A 23,187-nucleotide genomic window follows, 5' to 3' on the forward strand; every position below is an offset into this window, starting at 1 on the left:
ATAATTAGTAATGTTTATAAGATGTACAATATTCTACTGCAAGACACCATTTCGTACATTATAACGATTTGCAAATAATCTTCCAAGGGTGGTTGAACTTTTGTGAATCGATAGACAATTTTCTTTTATTTATACAAGCTATAGGACTTGTGACCCTAGAAAAGAAAACCAGGATATGAATATCACCATAAATAGACAGAATACCATCATTAAACCGAACTCATACATCAAGGGATTTCCATCATAAGTGATGGCATGAAACTCCAACCGATACATCTAACTCACTAGATAGTCACTTCATCCACATGTTCTCAAAGACAAGTCAATCAATCTTTGTCAATAATAATAAAGGCTGAAGGCAATGGAAATCAACAACAGAAACTATGATGTCATATTCCATTTCAGGTTCCTTTGCAATAGCATGTTCCTTTGTGAGCATCAAACATTCCATTAGCTATCACCAAATCAACAAATGTTTTAGTTGCTGATGCTAGCCTTGAAAACAGATATAATAATGATTCTTAATGGACCAATATACACCGTAACTATCCAAAGACCAAGTATCAAAGAAGCTTACCTGACATACAATCTCAATAATATTACAAGGCAACTTTTGCTATAGATGCAACAAGATCAAAAAACAATTTCAACTCTTCTTGAAAAATGAAAGAATGTTCCCCTGTCGTGTATCTTTTCCTGCGCCCTTTTGTGTATGTTTAGTGCTAGGCTTAGCTGCTGGTTTAGCAGGATGTGACTGTTCCACAGATGGAACTTTGCCAGCTGCCAGATGCCTGAAACATACTCCCAGATCAGACATTTTTAAAATAAAACAAGACCAGATGACAGAAAGCCTTTTGACTTCTAGATGTCAAAACCAGCTTCAGTGGCAGTAGAATAAAGACCATACTAGCCAATCAATTCTATACATCACCCTCCATTGTTGAATATTAGCAGCAGGCAAAGATAGATTCAGATACTGAACAAATATAATGTTTTTCAGGACAACAGAAACAGACTTACTTATTATCAGCATGCGCAGCTGCAAAGGGTTTATTAACTGTATGCTTAACATCATTGGCCTTCTCTGATTCAGCACCATCAATTTCCCATGTCACCTCAGTTACTGACAGTAAACAACCAGCACACTGTTTAGCCACATGAATACTATTTGCTCTTTAGCATATAAGTAGAACTTCAAAGAGGAGTGGATGTAGCAACTAAAGCAAACATTCCATTTACCTTCACGCCCTCGTTCATCAATACGTGTTTTGAGTACTTTCCGTTTCTTGGCAGCTGCCTTTGGCACCAATGCATCATCAGATGGCGTGCACTCTACTGGACAAACTTTATTCTTGTTACCAGCTGCTTTAGGAGGAATGGTATTTTTTTCCCTCAAAGCAGACATTGAATTACTGTTATCATCTGCAGAATCATTATTTGTACTTTTTGTTTGAACATGAGCTTGCCCAGACTGAATGCCTTTCATAGATTTGCCAGACATTGTTGATTTACTTGCAGATATGGCCTTGGATTTATCTGTTCCCTTCCCTCTCTCGATATCTTTGTTTTCCTGAGGTGTACCTGTGTTTTGAACAGTCTCAAGTTCAGCTTTAGCACCAGGTCTTTGCTTAGGAGGCTCTGGAGAGGCCAAGCTTATGACAGTTTCTGAACCAAACATCTCATCTTCATTTTCATCATCTGACATATCAAAAACAACCCGTCGTTTCTTTCCACTGCCACCCTTTGACTGGATTCTTCTTATTTGTGAAAAATCTTCATCTTCACTACTATTGCCTCCAGCTTCCCATGCACTTATCTGGGCATCTGCATTCACTGATTTTTCACAAAGGTATGATTACAGGACAAAAAGAAATAGTTTCAAAAACCCAATGTCATAGTTACAATACTTGCAAGTATGACTTGCTAGTAATCACAAGTATGCTGAGTATGGCATTTAGTGGAGTGCTTGACTCCTCAGCATGAGCACATTGACTAACCATCAATACTTGCCATATGTACTGACCATACTCAGCTCCATGCTTACCATACTTGCATTAACATAATATTGGACAAGCAATACTTACTGTACTTTCTAAGATTTTCTTGCAATTAAAATGATCTTTCTCTATACTGCCAAGTATGCTGAGTAGCCCAAGCAACCTGCCTCGGCAAGTACAATTAAAGTACAAGTATGGTGGCAACCAATATTTACGGTGCTATTGACCTATTAATGCACGGGAGCTGTATATGCGCACCGCTGGATAATGTACTTGCTTAAATCCAATGGTGGGCATATACGGCCCCCGCGCATTAATGGGTCAATAGCACAGTAAACATTGGTTGCCCAAGCATGGCAACTATAACCATCATTCAATACACTAACCAAGTACTTTAACACAGAAATCTTAATATGCTGAGATAACGCCAAAATTCAGCCACCAACCTTCTGATGGCATTTTAATTTTAAACAAGCCTAAGCAAAAAAAAAACAAACATAAGAAAACATAGAAACACTCACAAGGCATACTTGGAGGCAAAACATCTTTGCCATTATTCGTATTTGTTGGGGGTGGAGGAGAGCTAGGCTTTGGTTTGCTTGATGCACGGCCCCACAAATTTGCTAGTGCACCTCCTGTAGCTTTCCCATTCTGTGCCTTCTTTTTGTTTCCAACAACTGCAGAAGTTTTACTTGTGTCGGAATCATTGGTAGTTTTCCCAGCTGAAGCCTCCTTTACATCTTTTGTTACCATGGATGACTGTGCTGCAGCATTTGGAACCACTGCCACTGACTTTTGTGAAATAGATGATATATTTACTTGCTGAGGCAAAGTCTCCTGTTTAGTAAGTCCATTTACTTTGACTCCTGAAGCTGATACTTGATGTGTTCCAGGGGCAGGAAGACCAATGCGTGCATTTGTTCCATTTAAGTTGCGTTTCATCAAGGAATATGATACTGCACTAAAGCTGCAAATTGGAAAAACAAGAACTTTGAAGATACACCAAACTCAGAACTGTCAAAAGATGCAAACGCAAATACAGGAATTCTGAAGATAAACACCAAACTAAGAATTGTGAAAAGCTGCATTAATTCAAGCTAGTATTCTAAGCATTTGGATATTATCTCAGTAACAGGTAATGTTCACTTCCACAACTGCCTTTCAAAATATAAGCACATAACTTTTAGTCCTCAGGCTGCATTGAAATTCCACATTAGGAACATGTCACCAGATTCTCTAGTAATATCATTTGCTCACTTTGAAACGAATGAATTAGAACTAAAAACTCTCCATGGAAAAATACTCTTACAAATATGCCAATAACTAGAACTAAACATTTATAAATGGTACGCAGAATTTACCGATTATCCCTGAGACAATTGTTATCCCCTGAAGGCTGGTTAAAGAGCTCTTCTGCCTGGACAAACTCTGCACTCCATAGATGTGCAGGATCCTTAGGAAGGCAAGATTGCACACTGTAGATACGCATTGAAGAATCTCTAATGTCGGCCTTTGCTTCTGCCAATCAAATGAGACGGCAGATAAAGTCAGATACCTTCTCAGATAACCAAGCTAAAAAACACTAAACTTGCTTAACATATAACACTAAATTGATACAATTCAAAAATAAGTCCGTATCATATTGAGATTCATATATTGAAACATTAATAGCAAAAGTCTGCTAGTTACAAACACAAGCATGAAATATAGTCATTTCACCATGAAGAAGGCTTGTTTCCAAAACCATTTCTATTTTGGAAACTCACCATTTCTCTATTTACTGCAACATATACAGAAAACTAAACTAGATATCAAAAGAAATCTTAAGGAGGTGACAACAATAAAGAATGCTTGGACTTAATAATCACGTCTTGCTGCAAACTTTTGGATGTTTCTGTTGAAGAAAGTCTAACTAGGTTCGGTCTTCATAATGATTTGATCTTTGTAAATGATGTAATAAAAGAAAATAAATTTATTTTGTATGCCTTGCTGCATGGGTTTCATGAGCAAGAAGTGTCATTAGGTCAAAGACTTCTTCTTGATGTCTTTAGGATTTATTAATATGTCAAAGAGTCAAGTCATGTATGAAGGAGCTCCTCATGAGCCTATGTAAAATATATTCAAGCCTAGAGCAGCCCTTGGGACCAAGATCAATCCTATATTCAAGCCTAGAGCAGCCCTCGGGACCAAGATCAATCCTCCAAAAGCAAGCACAACGAAGTCTGCAAGCAAAACGACAAGTAGATCATCATGTCGGCCTCAATATATATATTTAAATGTCATGTCGGCTCAGAATGAGGAGACACAACGTTTCACTTGACAAGTCGGCTTATTTGCAAGGAGCAACCACTATAAATATGTGGCTAGGGTATCCACAAATCTCAAGTACAGAACTCGCATTCTTCTCTGAAATTTCAGTTGGGTATGAGGTACAGGAAGGAGATCTCGGATGGGTATAGGAGCAGAGATCCACATTTCAGGAAGGCAGCTGTTCAAGACTACGGATGGAGAGGCATGGAACAGTAAGACAGTCTCAGCATAAAGATGGTCTCAAGACTTCGCTGATCCTTGAGATCTCTGTTCTTTCGGATGGTACCACAGAGGTACAGTCTCGGCATAATTATGAAAAGTAAAGTCTCGGAGGATAACACAGTGGAAAGGGAATCGGAATTGTCCCCTAGCAGCCTCAGCATTCATGAATCTCAGTGATCTCACAACAGCACACTATCTCGGCATTCATCCCAGACATAGTCAGTAACTTGGTGATCACTGTATAAACATATTAAATAGTGTCAGTCTTGATATATTCGTGATAAGGAAGGATCTCTGTGATACGTTCTCATGCAGAGTCTTGATCCTGGCATAGATGTAATCATGGTAGTTGTAGGATCATGATTTTGATCTCAATGTAACTCTCATATGTCTCGATGGTATAGCAATGATCTCGGTGCAGCAAGGTGCAGGAAAGATGCAATAGTAAAAGATTTTGGTGGTACTGTTGTGAAGGTCTCAGTGCTACAGCAATGGTGACCTCAATGAAAGTACATCAATGATCATCTCGGTAAAGGAGCTGCAAGGATGATCTCAGTGAAGGTGCAGCAGTGATGATGATGATCTCAGCAGTGACAGAGAAAGGGATTGATGTCTTGGTCTTGGAGTGGCAGAATAGGTCAAGGGTCATGGTCTTGGTATTCATCAATTGCAATCTCTATAAGAAGAATTTTGTGCCGGTTTATCTCTCCAAGAGGGAGAGGTTTTGGCCCTGGCAGAAAGCCAAATATCTTGTGTTCTTGTCTCTTTGTTTTTGATAGCAGTTTGATGAAGTAATCACACACACTAGTAATAAGAAGCAGATCAAGCTAAGAAAAATTGCAAAAGAACTTCACAAATTGTTATCAGGTCAAGAAGAATCACTCTAATTCTGATTGCCCTATATTCTTCAACAGTTCCGAGGGTTGTTTCCATCTGACTGAAGTAAGGTACTTTCAGAGTATCCCTAGGTGCCAAATCTTTCTTAAAAATTGCTATTTAAACCTAGGACTGATCTTTCAGAAATACTAAGAAACTATCTACGGTTTTAACTTCCAACAGAGCTTATGCATTGTGAAAACTTTACACACCTTTAATCCCAATGTTCACTTTTAAGCTATTGTACAGTTGAATGACTTGCAAGTTACAATCAATTATCTATGTTGTTAAATGCAAATGCAGACCTTAAATGAATTGCACAAGTTTATATAAATCAATTAGCTATATAAATCATAAATGAAGAGTCAAATTAAAAGGTTGAACCTCATTCAGGACGCACCCTCTGGTCATTGTTGAGGCCAGGACATGAGCCCTTCGATATTTTTATGTAAGATACTAAATAAGCCTTTGTGAGGAAAGAATTTGTGAGTATAGACAATATCAGAATGTATCTCAAATTTCTGTTTCCAGTAATGCAAAAATTCTACATAACACAAATTTGTTCATTGACATATGTGAACCTGTTCAATTAAGATTTAATAACAAATTGAATTATGCACTTCTATTTTATGAAACTGTATTGTTGCCCCAGAATCTAGCAGGCCTTGCAAGGAGATTCACAAAGCAAGAGCCAGAGCTTATGGCAACAATGAGGAAAGATTGCCACTGTCACCTCAGCAATCTTCGTCCTGTTGTTTAGTGGAATTTTACCACAATGGATGCTTCCCTGTATTCACCCATAAGGGTATTCTAATTACAGGGCTCTAGGTGATATGATTGGTCTAGGGACAGATACTTTAAAGCTGAATTAGGCTTATAAAGGAACAAATATTCTAACCCTAGACTAGCTAAGGACTACTACATGCTAAGGTTTATTTGTATGCAATGATAAAGGAGTATCTAGAGATGTAGAAGTCAAAGAAAGGGTTTCCCTAATGATTAAAATCATCAACATAGTAGGGGAAACCTTCAAATAGGCTTCAAGTTGAAGTGGATAGGGACTAGGGTTTTAATGACAAAAAGGAGTTTGGAAAGGATGACATCAGCCCTACTTAGGGAGTTCTTACCACAATCAGTGCTTGATGTTGCTTTTAAAAGGGTTATAAAGGAAAACCTTGGAGATTTATCCACAAGCATCTAACTCTACTTTGTTGCAAATCAGCCCTAGAAATGCCCTAGTGGCTTGCCTTAAAAAGCCTGAGAGATGCAAGGAAAAAAAATATTTAGGTTTTGATGGTTTTGATCAAAACAACCCTAGCTAGTGCCTAATCCTACTTGGTCTAATAGAGTTTTAGGGAAAAATTTAAAGGAAGATGAAATTTGATTGGAGTAAAGGGGAAAAAATAATTTTCCTTTGGTAAAACCCTATCTATTTTTTTGTGAGGGGAGAAATTAAATATAGAAGATGCACCCTAGGAGTTCTTCTATAGGTTTCAAGGAAGAATAATTTTAACATGCAAAATTTCACCAAGATTTCCAATAAACAATATGCATTTAGTCATGGAACATTTGAAAACCCTAGCATAAATTCATTCACATGCAAAATATAGAAAAATCAGCAATAAACTTACAAATTCTGCCAAGAAAGCATTCTTTCAATCCCAAAAAGATGTTTCCAATGCAAAAATCAATCTCCAATGTAGAGATGCTCCACAAAATCACATTTTGCGAACTAGCGAAATAGACAAAGGCAATTCGCACTCTCTCTAAGGAGGCTGAATTCACATGTGCGATGATGAAAAGAAGTGGAGGGATCCTCTATTTATATGAGGTCTATCCCTTCACTTTTAAAAATAAATAAGCCTACAAGCCCTAAAACAAGTTTGACTTTGAGTGTTTGACAAGACAAGGGGTTACAAGCCAACCCCATAGCTCAAAACAATAAAATAATGCCATAAATGCCCACACGTGTGGGTCGATATCCTCCAAAAGCATAGCATCATATTCATTTTGAGCAATAAATGCCACATCAAGATGTGGAATGGACTAGGCAGATGCCCCATCATCATAATCAACTCCAAATCTTGAGGGGAAGCCTCAAGAAGTGCCTCTATGTCTGGAAACCATGCTTTGGGTGCCCTATGTCACACTCTCAAGGGCTAGATGGGTGATGTGGTACTTCCGGTGTTGGGGCTCCAAGAATGAGTACAAGTCCTCCCTTTCCATCTTAGAGATGACCATCATCATTTGGACTCTAAAACAAGCAATGCCCACCAAATAGTGTCAAGACCAACTCGGAGGAATCTTGGATCCACTGGGTACAATATGAAGTAAATCCAATACCAAGCAAGAGGAGCTCAACATTTTAGCATTTAAGGGTACTCTAAGGTGTCAATCATCATATGGAATCATCAAAGTGCTCAATGTTCTTCTCTGGTGGGGTAACACTACATCTATAAGGTCATCACTACTCTCTGGAAGGTGCAAAACGGCTTGGGCATGCTATGCACTAGAGTGATGTAATGTGCCCTCAAATGCCTCTATTGTTTTGTGAAGAACCACCTAACAAAACCATGTCAAGATCAAGTGAAATCCACCAATCATTAGGGGCAATGACCATAGATGCATCATAGTGGACCATACTTAATTGTTAAGGGCATAATAAGACTTCAAAATGAGATCACCTTCAACTATCTAACTAGACCAAGTCTTGTGAAAGTGTTCCCTAGTTGTGTTAGGGATGGCTAGATGGTCAACGCTATTAGGTGTTTCTAGCCCCTAAGGGGCGGTGACAGGTCCTAGGTCAACCTTTCAATCCAAGGGTGCTTGTGATAATAGTGGCAATGGAGGGGAAGGACTTTGGGACAAGGTGCCATGGTCGCGGTATCAACTGATGGAGATCCATCGTCCTAAGTGTATAGATGTAAGGAAGGAGAAATCATGGAGGCATGAGTTACCCCTTTCCTTAGCATGCTTTTTCCACCCCTCTGGTGCACCTTTGACTTTTTATATATATAATGCTTTGAATGGGAGCATAGCTTAGAAGCCCAGGCTTGCTTTTAATGATTTAGCATTTATTTACCCCATAATGATGAATCAATTTCTCGTTGATTGACATAGAGACATGCAAGAGTTCCTTTATTGTGGAATGGAGCATCAAATGTTCAAGGAACTAGGTGATGAATAACGATGGGGTTAGAGCTCATGCTAGGCTTTTTTCCACGAGCTAATTAATGTCTCGTCCATCTTTTGCATTTTGATTTTTGACTTTTTCTCGTTGTGGCTAGTTTATGCTTTTAACGTCCTTTTAGCTACATCAACCTCCAAGGTAAAGTTTTTGGCCCAAACTTAAGGATGAGGATAAGAGGGTGCCAATCCCAATGAACTAATGACCATAAGCCCAAAGAATAGAGATGAAATCTAGGGAATGATGGAAAGTGGTAAATGTGGAATATCATGACAAGCTACTCCAATCCAAGTCTCCCAAGTAATGCCCTTCCCATAACCCTCAGGCCTTATAGGAGGTCCCACTAGATGGACTAGGGTAAAAAAGTAACCTCCCTAGTAAAATGAGAGAACAAATTTTCAGTCAAGATCGGTAAATCATCCAAATCACCCGTTAATCCATGTTAAAATGCCCAAAACAATAAATAAAAACACATGATTGCGAGATGGTTAAGATACATGTCAAATGATGACCCACCTTCCTTCAAGAGGAAAGCCAGATGATGATAAGTGACTGACTAGTGCAAATAGTTGAGGATCCTAGCATAATGTCATGTACTAAGCAATGTAGTGCTATTTGTTGGTTGGTTGTCCAAAGAAAGAGAATTTTTTTCTCCTATGGGGTGACCCACATTTTGGTAGGTAACATCTGTCTCCAACTCAAGGACATGTGCCCTCAAAGGTCTCTACTATTGTGTGAAAAACCACCTACCAAAACCATCTCAAGATCAAGTGAAAGCCACCAATCATTAGGGGCAATGACCATAGATGCATCATAGTTGGCCATACTTAATTGTTAAGGGCATAATATCACTTCAAAGTTCAAACTAAGATCACCTTAAAATATCTAACTAGACCAAATTTCATAAAAGTGTTCCCTACTTATGTAAGGGATGGCTAGATGACCAACCCTATTATGTTTCTAACCCGTAAGAGATGGTGGCAGGTCCTAGGTCAACCTTTCAATCCACAAGTGCTTGTGATAATAGTGGCAATGGAGGGGAAGAACTTCAGGGCAAGGTGCCATGGCCATGATACTAGCTGATGGAGGTCCATCATCCTGAGCATATAGATGTAAGGATGGAGCAATTGTTGAGGCATGAGTTATCCCTTTCCTTGGCCTACTTTTTCCACCCCTCTATTGTGTCTTTTACTCTCTTTTTTTATTATGCTTCAAATGGGAGCATAGCTTAGGAGCCCAAGATTTCTTTTAATGATTTACCATTTATTACCCCTTAATTATGAGTCAATTTCTCATTCATCAATGTTGGCACATGCAAGAGTTCCTTTATAATGTCATGGAGTATCAAGTGCTCAAGTGTGTGATGGCTAACGAGGGGGGTAGAGCTCATGCTAGGCTTTTTCCCACACGCTAATTAATGTCTTAGCCAACTTTAGCATTTTGACTTTTTTTTCTTTCATTGTAGCTAGTTCATGCATTTAACATTCTTTTAGCTACATCGACCTCTAGGACAAATTTTCCGGCCTGAACTTAGGGATGAGGATAAGAGGGTGTCAGTCCCAATGAACCAATGATTACAAGCCCGAAGAATAGAGATGAAATCTAGGGAATGAAGGAAAGCAATAAGTGTGCAATATCATGAACATGCTACTTCAATCCAAGTCTCCCAAGTAGTGCCCCTCCTATAACCCTAAGGCCTCAAAGAGGGTCCCACTGGACTGGGGTCAAAAACTAACCTCCCTGATAAATTGAGAGAACAAGTTTACAGTAAAGATCGGTCAATCATCCAAATCACCCCTTAATCCACGTTCGAATGCCCAAAATTGAAGAAAACACACCAACAGAAAACAAATGACAGAGCACAAATAATTTGACAATAATACACACATCTCACACACACCAACTCAATCAAATTTCATTAACATAGGCATATATTTATACATGAGGAGAGATCTCGGGATTTTGTCAACTCCACATTTCTCAATCAATAACTCCACAAATCACTCCATAGTTATCTCAATCAATCAATCCATAATTATCTCACACAAAATAACAACTTTACAATAACACTAACAATTGACAAATGGATCATTATTCCAACATTTCTCCCTACTACAACAAACTGATGTTACTTCTCCTACTTGTTAATCCATACGAGTTATTTACTATGTTCTACAGTAAATATCGAAGTAATTATAACTGCAGCATTCACTATTTAAAAATAATATGCCGAAACAAGAAACTGAACAAGAAAGAGATACAACACACATCTACACAGTTATTTTTGGACAAATGTCCACGGAAAAACCCAATGCGGGAAAACCAGTGCAGCAGCTTTGAGGGTTTTATTATTATGCAGTAGTAATTTATGAATACAACTTCTAGATGCCTTCCCAGCAATCCAGTTACTGATAATATCACTGACCGAGAGATCTGAGAGATTATCTCACACTATCACTGGAAATCCCGGTTTATTCCGCCCCTAAATGATTGCCCCTAGCTTCCTCTGCGCAGTCTCTGCGTCAGCCCAACGTTAAAACCTCTAGGGACAACGTCACTCCTCCGACTGATCGATTTCCTGCCTAGGAACTTTGATTTTTGCCTCCCAGTCTCACACCCCAGCTCCCAACTTTTGCAATCGATTCCTTCAGCAAATTTTCAAATCTCCTCTCAACTTATGCGTTGCCTCTGCGTGGCTCTGCGCTGCCACTGTTGGATCTCCCTCTACCTTCTCTGTTGAGTATTCTCCGACCGAGAAAGGTTTCCCTTCAGATACTATCCCTACCCCTCACTGCAAAAGCTCACTTCAAATTTCTCACCGACAGCTGCTCTGCTTCAGAAATTCGATCTTATGAACTCTCTCTGTGTGTTTTCCAAGTGCCCAAGCCTTCTCTTATAATCCTCTCGTTGATCAATCAACGGCCCATATTACATTCTAATCAATGGCTAGGATCACATTGACTTGATCTTTGTCTTCTTCTAGAAGTTTCACCCACAATTAAATTAATACCCATTAATTATTTTAATTTCCTATGTTTAGACTTAGGGTCTCATTAAAAATAATTAATTATTTTAATAAAACTACCTCCAGGTGGAATTTCCCAAAACTATTTATGGGTATTGGAGAATGCATGTGTCTAAGCCTCCCTGCAAATTTTGAGACTTAGAGCACATCCAATGCTACCAGAAATCAACATTCCCTCTTAGCGAGGAATGTGCTTTAGCAATGCAACCTGTTGAAGCATCACTCTAATCTGTAACATCTTCTTCTGCACTGCTGATGTCTGACATCCTATCCACCAACTACTGCGCAAGTGTTGCATTTGTACTGCTGCTGACCCTACCACTGACAACACTGCATCTGTACTGCAACTCCATCTCAATTTTGCATCCATGTTGTTGTTGGCACTACCACTGCCAACTACATCTGCACTACAATCTTCTCCAACTATTGTTGCTATTGCATCAACAACGGAAAATCATCCCAAATTACTAAACTGGTGTTCAGTATGATGCATCTCGTTGCTGGAGTCTCACTGTTGCTAATCTCTACGCTGACCCTCTAAAGCCTTTGTGCTGCTGCTGACCTCTGCTCTGGGTTGCTCAGTCTTTGGCGCTCCTAGCCACTGCAACTGCCACTTTGGCACGCCTTTGCACCAACTAGCACTGGTCCATCCTGCTACTACTTATATGGGCTCTCATAGCAAGGAATTGATCCGAGAGGTGGGCTCCTCAAGGATCCTGCCCATTTGTAGCTCTTTTGAACTACAACTCTAAATCAGCCAACCTCCCCCTTGGAGGTATCTCAACTGTCGTGGCAAACTCATCCTCCTCGATCTTCGCGGCTACAACCTTCGGCTCATGCTTCTCAGCTTTGTCCTTCTTCCTAAGATGACACTGTGTTGTGTAGTGACCGAATTCACCACACCTGAAGCATTTGATCTTCGAAACATCTTTCTTCTTCTTTCGTTGTTCCTGTTGCCCCTTGGATGTGAGGGTTGCATTCTCTTCCTCCTCCTTGGGCTTTGACCCATTGTTGTTGCTTTTGTCAAGTTTACACTTGACCAAGTCCCTCCTCAGCTCCTCTTGCTTAAGAGCTACCCACATCTCATCCTAGTTTGGCAAAGTCGCCCTACCCATGATGCTCTGGACAAAGACTTTCCACTCCTCAAATATTGAATTTAGGGCCAGTCTTACCATCTCAGAACCTTGAGGTGTTGACCCCATAGCTGCCAATTCATCTCGGGTCTCCTGAAGCTTCGTGAGGAACGGATCAATGTGTTCCCCCTTCTGCATCTGTGTAGATCTCATCTTCTGCTCCAAGTACATCTTCCATTGCTTGGAAGATCCTTGATATAGCATCGACAATGCATCCCACATCTCTTAGCAGTATTTCTACCAGCTATGTGATAGACTATATGATCCGCCACTCCGTAGAGGATCATTCTATTTGTCTTCGCCATTTCTCCTTTGTACTTCTTGAGCTGATCTAGATCTGTGGGCTCAACTACCACGCTGTCGACGTAGACTTTGAGAAAATGCTCATCCAAAAGGCATGACATCCTTGCCTTCCAGATCACATAGTTGGATGCCCCATCCAACCTATCTTGATCTCTTAGTCCACTGGCTGCCATTTCTTCCAATCAAAAAGTTGAATAGCTTCCTCTCTCCTCTGCGTAGCACTGGACTAGCCTACGCACTCCTTTCTAGAGCTTGTAGATTTGCCCCTCTTCGTTGATGCTCAGCTAGTGACAATTCAGACTCCTTGGCTGGAAGTCCTCTGATGAAGAATTCCCTCAACAGTGTCTCTCTCTTCCCTCTAACGTCTTTATGCCCAAAAACTGTTAGCAGAAAACTGTGTCCCACCAAAAAATCCCTCTTCATTGAAGCTTCTGCGTTGCTTCCTCTGACACCGGCAAACTTCGATCTGGAAGTCTTACCTCTTTGTCAACTCACTCAGAGAGAGCCCTTCCTCAAAAAATTTGTCCTTCTGGCCTGGACTGTGCAATCCCTCTGGGGATTCGAATTGTTGCCTCTGCAGGAATTTCGAATTCCCTTCTTCCTTCAGCGCTAGGTCTTTCGGCTTTCTTCTTCTTGCTTCACTTGCAGCTCTGATACCATGTGAAAATTCCTAAACGCAGAATCCCTACTACAACAAATTGATGTTACTTCTCCTACTTGTTAATCCATACAAGTTATTTACTGTGTTCTACGGTAAATATCGAAGTAAATACAACTGCAGCATTCACTATTTAAAAATAATATGTCGAAACAAAAAATTGAACAAGAAAGATATACAACACACATCTACACAGTTATTTTTGGACAAATGTCCCCGAAAAAACCCAATGCGGGAAAACCGATGCAGCAGCTCTGAGGATTTTATTATTATGCATTAGTAATTTCTGAATACAACTTCTAGATGCCTTCCCGACAATCCATTTACAGATAATATCACTAACAGAGAAATCTGTGAGAATACCTCACACTATCACTGGAAATCTTGGTTTATTTAGCCCCTTAATGACTGCCCCTGGCTGCCTCTACGCAATCTTTGCATCAGCCTTGCATCAAACCCTCTGGGGGCAACGTCACTCCTCCAACTAATCGATTTGTTGCCCATGAACTTCGATTCCTGCCTCCCAAACTCACAACCTGGCTCCCAGCTTCTGCAATCAATTCCTTCGGCAAATTTCCATATTTCCTCTCAACTTCTACGTTGCCTCTGTGTGGCTCTACATCAACCCCTCTGGCTCTGTGCTGCCACTGCTGGATCTCCCTCTGCCTTCTTTGTTGAGTATTTCTTCGATATAAAAGATTTCCCTTTGGATACTATCCCTACCCGTCACTGCAAAAGCTCACTTCGAATTTCTCACCGGCAGTTGCTCTGCTTCAGAAATTCGATCTTCTGAACTCTCTCTCTGTGTTCTCCAAGTGCCCATCAAGCCTTCTCTTATAATCCTCTCATTGATCAATCAATGGCCGAGATTAGATTATAATCGATGGCTAGGATCAGATTGACTTGATCTTCTTCTTCTTCTAGAAGTTTCGCCCACAGTTAGATTAATACCCATTAATTATTTTAATTTCCTAAGTTTAGACTTAGGGTCTCATTAAAAATAATTAATTATTTAAAAAAATTGTCTCCGGGTGGAATTTCCCAAAACGATTTATGGGTATTGGAGAATGCATGTGTCTAAGCCTCCCTACAAATTTTGAGACTTAGAGCACATCCGATGCTATCAAAAATCAACAGAAAACACACTAGCAAAAAACAAATGACAAAGCACAAATAATTGGACATACACACAACTCACACACACCAACTCAATCAAATTTCATTAACATAGGCATATATTTATATACATGAGGAGAGGTCTCGGGATTTTGTCAACTCCACATTTCTCAATCAATAACTCCACAAATCACTCCATAATTATCTCAATCAATCAGTCCACAATTATCTCACACAAAATAACAACTTTACAATAACACTAACAATTAACAAATGGATCATTATTCCAACATTTCTCCCCCATAATGATCATTTGGAAATATTCCAAGATCATCTCTGAATTTGCAGAACTTTTCCTTAGACAGTGCTTTGGTGGATGTATGAGCTACCTATTCATATGTTCTACAGTACTCAATCTCAATCACTCCTTGTTGAACCAGATCCCGAACAAAATGATACTGAATATCAATATGCTTGGTCTTCTTATGAAAAATTGGATTCTTGGTCATCTGAATAGCACTTTGATTATCACACATCAACTGAGTGGGTTTCTTTTGTTGTTCATGTAGATCCTCTAGAATTCTTCTTAACCAAACTGCTTCACATGTTGTTGTCGTTGTCACTACCGTTTTATACTTTGCTTCTGTTGTGGAGAGAGAAACTGTAGGTTGCTTATTAGTACTCCAAGCAACTGTCGTTGAACCCATACTGAATGAATACCCTGAAGTTGATTTCCTGTCATCCATGCATCCAGCCAATCTGAATCTATATAACCAATCAACCTGAAATCTTTTGTAGACCTGTATACCAAACCATAACCAACTGTTCCACGCAAATATCTTAAAATCCTCTTTGTTGCTTTCCAATGTAATTCCTTGGGTTTTGCCATAAATCTTGATACCATACTGACTGCAAAAGAAATATCTGGTTGAGTTGTAGTTAAGTAGATCAAACTTCCAACCAATTGACGATACAAAGTAACATCAACTGAATTGGAGTCATCATGTCCGTATAACTTCAACCCAACTTCCAAAGGAGTTGTCGCTGGCTTGCAACTCAACATTCTAAACTTCTTCAAAATGTCCCAAGTATACTTGGTTTGTGACATGAAAATACCATCTTCCTTCTGCCAAACTTAAATACCCAAGAAATAATGCAACTCACGAAGATCTATCATCTCAAACTCAGCAATCATATGTGACTTAAACCTTTGAAATAGTTCAGCATTGTTCCCTGTGTAGATCAAATCATCAACATATAAGACAACTATCAAAATGTCCTGTCCTGACTGAAAGATATAGAGATAGGGCTTAGATAAACTTTTAACTAAGTCATGATCGTGAAAATACCTATCAATTCTTGAATACCATGCCCTTGGCACTTGCTTAAGACCATATAAGGCCTTCTTCAACTTATAAACATAATCTTCTTTTCCTAGCACTTCAAAACCTTCAAGTTGCTCCATATAAATTTCTTTGTCCACATAACCATTTAGAAAAGCTTATTTAACATCCATTTGAAAAATTGGCCACTTGTATTATGCAGCTAATGCAAGAACCATCCTGATTGTATCCAACTTTGCCACTAGGACAAATGTCTCAATATAATCAATTCCTTCTTTTTGTGCATATCCCTTTGCAACCAAACAGGCCTTATACTTATCAATTGTGCCATCTGATTTATATTTGATTTTATAAACCCACTTAGTTCCAATTACATCTTTCCCCTTTGGTAATTTGACCAAGTCCCATGTATCATTTTTCACCAAGGCATTCAATTTTGCTTCCATAGCTTCATTCCATTCTTTCTTTCTTAATGCTTCTGCATAATCCCGTGGTTCATCCATTTTCATTACTTGTCCCATAAGTGCATAATTCACAAGATAATTTTGAGATATAGTGACCCCTCTTTCAAAATTTCTATCCAACACATTGCTTTCTGAATGACCCCTTTCAAGCCACTTAGGCTTCTTCTTAACTTCATCTATCTTCACTGACTTGGAATTTGATTCATCACCAATATTCACTACAACTTTCCTCAATTCAAATTGTACTTGTTCTGGATGATAGATTCCCTTCTCATCAAACACAACATCTCTACTTATTATCACCTTCTTTGCTTGAGGATCAAACAACCTGTAACTTCTTGTTTCAATATTGTATCCAATAAAGATACACTTCACACTTTTATCATCCAATTTCTTCCTCTTTTCCTTAGGAACATGTGCATATGCAGTACAACCAAAAACTTGTATATGTGCAATGCTTGGTTTGTATCCTGACCATGCTTCTTCTGGAGTCAAATTCAACACCGCCTATGTAGGACATCGATTAAGAGTGTGTATTGTTGCGTGTATTGCTTCAACCCAAAACGCATTTCCAAGAGACTTAGGTTTTAACATGCTCCTAGCCATTTCAACTATGGCCCTGTTTTCCCTCTTTGCAACACCATTTTGTTGGGGAGAGTATGAATTGGTAAACTCTCGCTTTATTCCATTCTTCCTACAATAATCCAAAAACTCATTTGACCTATATTCTCCCCCAGTATCTGTTCTTAGGGTGAGAATTTTTAGACCACTTTGTTTTTCAACTAAAGCCTTAAACTCAAGAAAATGAGAAAACACTTCAGCCTTCTCTTGCAGAAAATACACCCATATCTCCCTAGAATAATCATCAATGAAAGTGAGAAAATAGCATGCCTTCCCAAAAGACACAGTCTCCATTGGACCACACAAATTTGAATGCACCAATGCTAGACGTTCTCTAGCCTTCCAAGTTCTATCTGAGAAACTTTCCCTGTGTTGTTTCCCAAAAATACACCCTTCACATACATGATCATCCAACTTAATATAAGACCATTCACCATGATTTGCTTTCTTAACAACACCAAACTCTGAAAATTCAGATGTCCCATCCTATAATGCCAAAGCTTACTATTTGCTTCTTTTGTCGCTTTCAAACTTTGGCAAGTACTTGAATCAAAGGAGAGCTTGAAAATTGTTTGACTTGTATTCTCCCCCATTATTTGTTCTTAGGGTGAGAATTTTTAGACCACTTTGCTTTTCAACTAAAGCCTTAAACTCAAGAAAATGAGAAAACACTTCGACCTTCTCTTGCAAAAAATACACACATGTCTTATGAGAATAATCATCAATGAAAGTGAGAAAATAGTGTGCCTTTCCAAAAGACACAGTCTCCATTGGACCACACAAATCTGAATGCACCAATGCTAGACGTTCTCTAGCCTTCCAAGTTCTATCTGAGAAACTTTCCATGTGTTATTTCCCAAAAATACACCCTTTACATACATAATCATCCAACTTAATATAAGGAAGACCATTCACCATGTTTTGCTTTCTTAACAACACCAAACTCTGAAAATTCAAATGTCCCATCCTATAATGCCAAAGCTTACTATTTGTTTCTTTTGTCGCTTTCAACCTTTGTGAATTACTTGAATCAAAGGAGAGCTTGAAAATTCTATCTTCAGTCATTCCACCTCTTGCTATAACTGCATTTTGATTCAACTTATCCATGATTAAGCATTCTTTGTTATCAAACACTAACTTATAGTTTTGCTCCATCATCTGTCCTACAAAAAGTACGTTCTTCTTCAATGTTGGTGTTAACAAAGTATCCTCAATTAACTTCTTTCCATGAAATGTTGGTATTGCAACTGTGCCTTTCCCTTTCACCTCGGAAACACTATCATCACCAAATATGACTTTGCCAGAATAATTCTCATTAATTTTGGTAAACAACTCCTCTTGAGATGTCATATGAGTTGAACATCCCGAATCAATATACCATGCTTCACTTTCTTCACTATGTGCCATCAAACTTGAGATGAATAACTTCTCATTCCTAGTTTCTTCAACAATTGTATTAGCACCCTTATGCTCCATATCTCACATTTTTGCATAACAATCTCTTTCAAGATGGCCAAATTTTTGGCAATAATAACATTGTGGTCCTCCACCTCTTCCTCCATTTCTGCCTCCATCTCTTCCTTGTCCTCTTCCGCGAGATCCATCTCTGCCTCTTCCTCTAAACTGACTGGGATTCCTGCCTCTACCTCTCGAAGGAGATGCATTTCCTTGTGAATTTTGTTGATTTCTGTTTTGATTATGATTATGATATTGACCCCTGCTCCTTCCTCCTCTATTCCTTGCAGAAAAAGCATGTTCCACTTGCTCATATAGTTGATTCTCTTCAACAGTTAACAAGAATCCACTTAATTCATCAATTTTCATGGTATTTAAATCTTTGGAGACCATAATACTAGTAGTGACCATATGAAACTTAGGCATAACACTTCTTAAAATCTTTTCAATTAGCCTTCTTTCTGGAACATCTTCACCTAATGACCTCATCTAATTAACAAGATCTTGCATTTTTGTGATGTAATCATGAATGGATTCATTACTTTGCATATGGGCATTTTCAAAATTCCTCCTTAATGTTTGCAGTTTAGCTACAACAACACCTTCATATGTGTTTTTTAAGATATCCCATGCTTCTTTAGATGATATTGCACCACTGATTCTTGGAAATATAGATTCTTCAAGAGCGCTTCCTATAAGTGAAAGTGTTTCATTATCTTTCTTAATAAGTTCCTTAAGATATTTCTTTTCATCATCACTTAATTCTTTGAATTCATCAGGAGAAGGCATAGTGTATCCATCAGTTACAAGTTCCCATAAATCTTTGGTGATGAATATAGGTTGCATGCGTTTGATCCAATAAAAATAGTTTGTGCCAACAAGTTTAGGCAATACAATATTGCTTGTCACCATTACGAGAGTAAGGGAGGATTAGAGAATTAGTGAGAGAAAGTGCACAATGAACACAATGTGTCCCACTTCGACTCGAGACAAGAACCAAATGTCCCAAAAATTGGGACTCAACCACCACCACAAAATATCAATTTTATTAATTGGAAGAGTATAAAGAGAGCTCAAAAGCTCAATTTTTTCAAAAATTACATCTTATATCTCCTTTCATTATTTCAAACCATCTTATATCTCCCTTCATTAAAAGAAATATTAATTCTCCCTTTTTACAACCTTATAAAACATATTTTATGTATGCCTTATTAAAAATGTTAATCTCCATTTACACATTAATAAAGCCCTTTTTACAAACTAAAGGAGTGTGTCATGCACACTTCAAGAAACATTCACGTGCACTCTAAACAAAAAGTTTTAATATTTAAAAAACTAATGAAAAGTCACTCCACTCAAAAAAAAACTTTAATATTAATATTTAAATATTAAAGTTCACTCCATTCAAACTTTAATGAAAATATAAATACCTTTTACTTTTAACGTTCACAAAGAAATCACTACTCTCTTATTTCAAATTTCACATCCACGACAGCGCTATTTTCAGATTTCACGTCCACAACAGCTCTGTAACTTTGAGAGACAGAAGGTTAAATAAATCTTCAACGCAATTAATCCAACGTTGTTACTTCAATGCATTTGCTCCACGCTTGGATACTTACAACTGGTTTGATAATGCACACGAATTGGAGGAACTTCACACTTAGATTCTCATCCACGCACAAAACTTTTCCACGTAGATCCACGCAAGTCTTCTCCGGGCTAGTCTGCTCCCATTCCATGTCAATGATTCCTCTTTTGCTGCTCTACACAAAAAAAAACTTCATTGTAGCTCCAACATTGCTTCCAATGCTCACAGGCTACCGGCTCAGTGCACGCAGGCTCAAAACAACCTCAAATGCAAGTTCTCACAAATTTCAAAAACTCTTTGATCCTTGTGAGCAATGGCTCTGATACCAAATGAAGAAAACACACCAGCATTAAAAAAATGACAAAACACAAATAATTTGGCAATAATACACACAGCTCACACACACCAACTCAATCAAATTTCATTAACATAGGGATATATTTAAACATGAGGAGAGGTCTCAGGATTTTGTCAACTCCACAAATTTCTCAATCAATAACTCCACAAATCACTCCATAATTATCCCAATCAATCAATCCACAATTATCTCACACAAAATAACAACTTTACAATAACACCAACAATTAACAAATGGACCATTATTCCAACAAAAACATTAAGCAAAAGCACATGATTGTGTAATGTTCCAAACTAGGAAAAATAGTGCTATGCAAAGCAAACAATAAAAACAACACCATAAAATTGAAACATTTAGTGCACACCCATAAAAAGTCCAGGGATAACCAACAACTGAGCCATTTTATTATAATATAAGAGGAAAGTACAATAATGTGGAAGTGGTGCACCTGGGAAAGTACAATAATGTGGAAGTGGTGCACCTGGGCTTGCCTCAATGGCAAGCGTGATCAAGCCCAGGTGGTAATATGTCAAGCCCAAATGGCACAAATAACTGTTGCAATGATGCCCTGCGCTGCCCTTGTGAAACTGTGTTGTCTGCTGCAAAGATGTTGCTAGAAACCCCACCTCCGGTGCTCATAAAATTACGGGAAATTAACCCCAACCTCTCCACCAAATACCCAGAATAACCCACGAAGGAATTGGCCAAATGTTGACCTCGAAATTTTGGCCCAAATTCCCCTTAGCTCCTCTAGTTGCTGGCTGAGTTGGGACCCCTGTTTGACCCCTTAGATCTGCCCAGAAAATTCTATAAAATTAGGAGTGTGATCCTTGCCCAAAACCCAAAAAAACCCAGAAAGGGTTTCCCTTGGTTCCAACCTTCAAAAATTGACCCTTCACAGCTTGGCCCTCCTCCAATTTCGAATTTTGTTGCTATGACTGATCTTGTCAATCTCTGCTCTCCCAACTCCAACAATCCTCCTCAAATGGCCCTCCAAATGATCTCCTACTTCTCCCGGCCAGCTCCAGCTCTACAATTCCTTCCTCCAACTCCCACGTGAGCCCAGTGATGGCTCTCTGCACAAGCCCAGGTGACTGTAAATCGAACTGCTCCAATGCAGCAACCTCCTGCTCCAAAACTCTCCCGAAAGGTTGATCCTCCACTATAGCTCCAATGCCCAAACTCCCCCAGCAGTTGCTGCCCAGATGAACCCACAAGCAACACCTGCGTGTTCCCCTTCTGCGTCCTCCAAAAACACGCACTGGCTAAGACAAATGTTGAATGATGTGACTTTGAAACTCCATCGGCTCTCCTCCAAGGTAGTACGAATTGCCTTCCTAGGGTGGCACTCGAAGTCCACCAAAGCAAGGGTTGAGATCTCCGCTCAGAGACACTCGTGTGCTAAACAACACAATAACCCGACTAAGCAGCTCGAGCAACTAAGGTTGAGTTCAATATGTCAAAAAGATACCAAATGAGGCTGAGCCTCCTCTATTTATAATTTGTGGGCCTCTTTTCCCATGTGGGCCCCCTCCAACTAGCAATTCAACTTTCCCTCCTTAGTCATTCGAACTTCCCTCTAAGGTGGTGCATATTTCCTCATGTGGGTGGCCCCCATGCTATGCCAACAAAACATTTCGGCCCCTTTTTCCTTCCTAAGTATTTTCCAAAAATCACATGGGTCCCATGGCCTCCAAAATTGTCAAAATTGTAGAATAAATAAACCTGTAACAATTTAATTTCGGAAGGGACATTACAGTCCTCCCCTCCCAAATGTTGCTTGTCCCCAAGCAACTTCAACACCGGATGCTCACGTATGTGTTCACCCTCCCAGGTGGCATCCTCATCCGACAAGTTCCTCCAATGCACCAAAAATCGCTTGTCCTCCAGCAATGCCTGAACAAGTGCCTCCTTTGTCTGTTGATCACCCCTATCACCATCAGTAATACTCAAGTCCCAAATGTGTTGTTGATTCATCCTAGGTCCTTGCACTGTCCTGAAATGAAAGAATCCTTCAATACCAAGATCCCAATCCATCTTGTCCCAACTAAAACTCCCCTCGCTCCACTCACTATCCTGTCCAGTATAAATACCAGAAGTCCCCCACACCATCGGTGACTCACTAAAGCCCAAAGGAAGACCTAAATGACCTCCCCCTATTGCAGTTGCCTGACCCCTAATGGTCACTGAGCTGTCTAGTACTGTGATGTCTGGGTCCCATGCTAGCCATGCAAGGGTGCCACCATGTTGTCGTTGCACCACTCTAGCTCTAGTTGACTACCCATTGTGCGTACACTAAATCCTCCTCTCCTGGAACTCGATGGTGGAATATTGATAGAGGTGAAACACATCCTGCCCCGACATCTCCATGACACCAAAGTCTACCCATCAAATCTAACTTTGAACTGGTGCAGCGACAAAGAAACCCTGCCTCGTCATCCAATGAAGGCCACTGTGTACCCCCATGTGCCAATCCCAGTATGAACTAGACCACTCTCTACCATGACTCCAACCATCACAAGATAGAG

The 23,187-nt window shown here is 39.4% G+C and overlaps 1 protein-coding gene across 1 annotated transcript in view; it reads right to left on the reverse strand.

Moving 5' to 3' along the window:
- Positions 1-362: 362 nt before the first annotated feature.
- The window catches only part of POLD3 (DNA-directed DNA polymerase), a 34,976-nt gene continuing 12,151 nt past the window's right edge, over positions 363-23,187 (reverse strand). The window contains exons 4-8 of the mRNA XM_089448617.1: positions 3,359-3,515; positions 2,519-2,964; positions 1,240-1,833; positions 1,021-1,123; positions 363-791 (exon numbers count right to left, since the gene is read on the reverse strand). Coding sequence (XP_089304743.1) covers positions 647-791; positions 1,021-1,123; positions 1,240-1,833; positions 2,519-2,964; positions 3,359-3,515 — 1,445 coding nt within the window. The 3' untranslated portion in view covers positions 363-646. The remainder of the gene's footprint in view (positions 792-1,020; positions 1,124-1,239; positions 1,834-2,518; positions 2,965-3,358; positions 3,516-23,187) is intronic.

The sequence above is a fragment of the Pinus tabuliformis genome, chromosome X, assembly GCF_031772625.1.
Source record: "Pinus tabuliformis cultivar Carrire ecotype Pingquan chromosome X, CPIR1, whole genome shotgun sequence".
Taxonomy (NCBI): Eukaryota; Viridiplantae; Streptophyta; class Pinopsida; order Pinales; family Pinaceae; genus Pinus; species Pinus tabuliformis.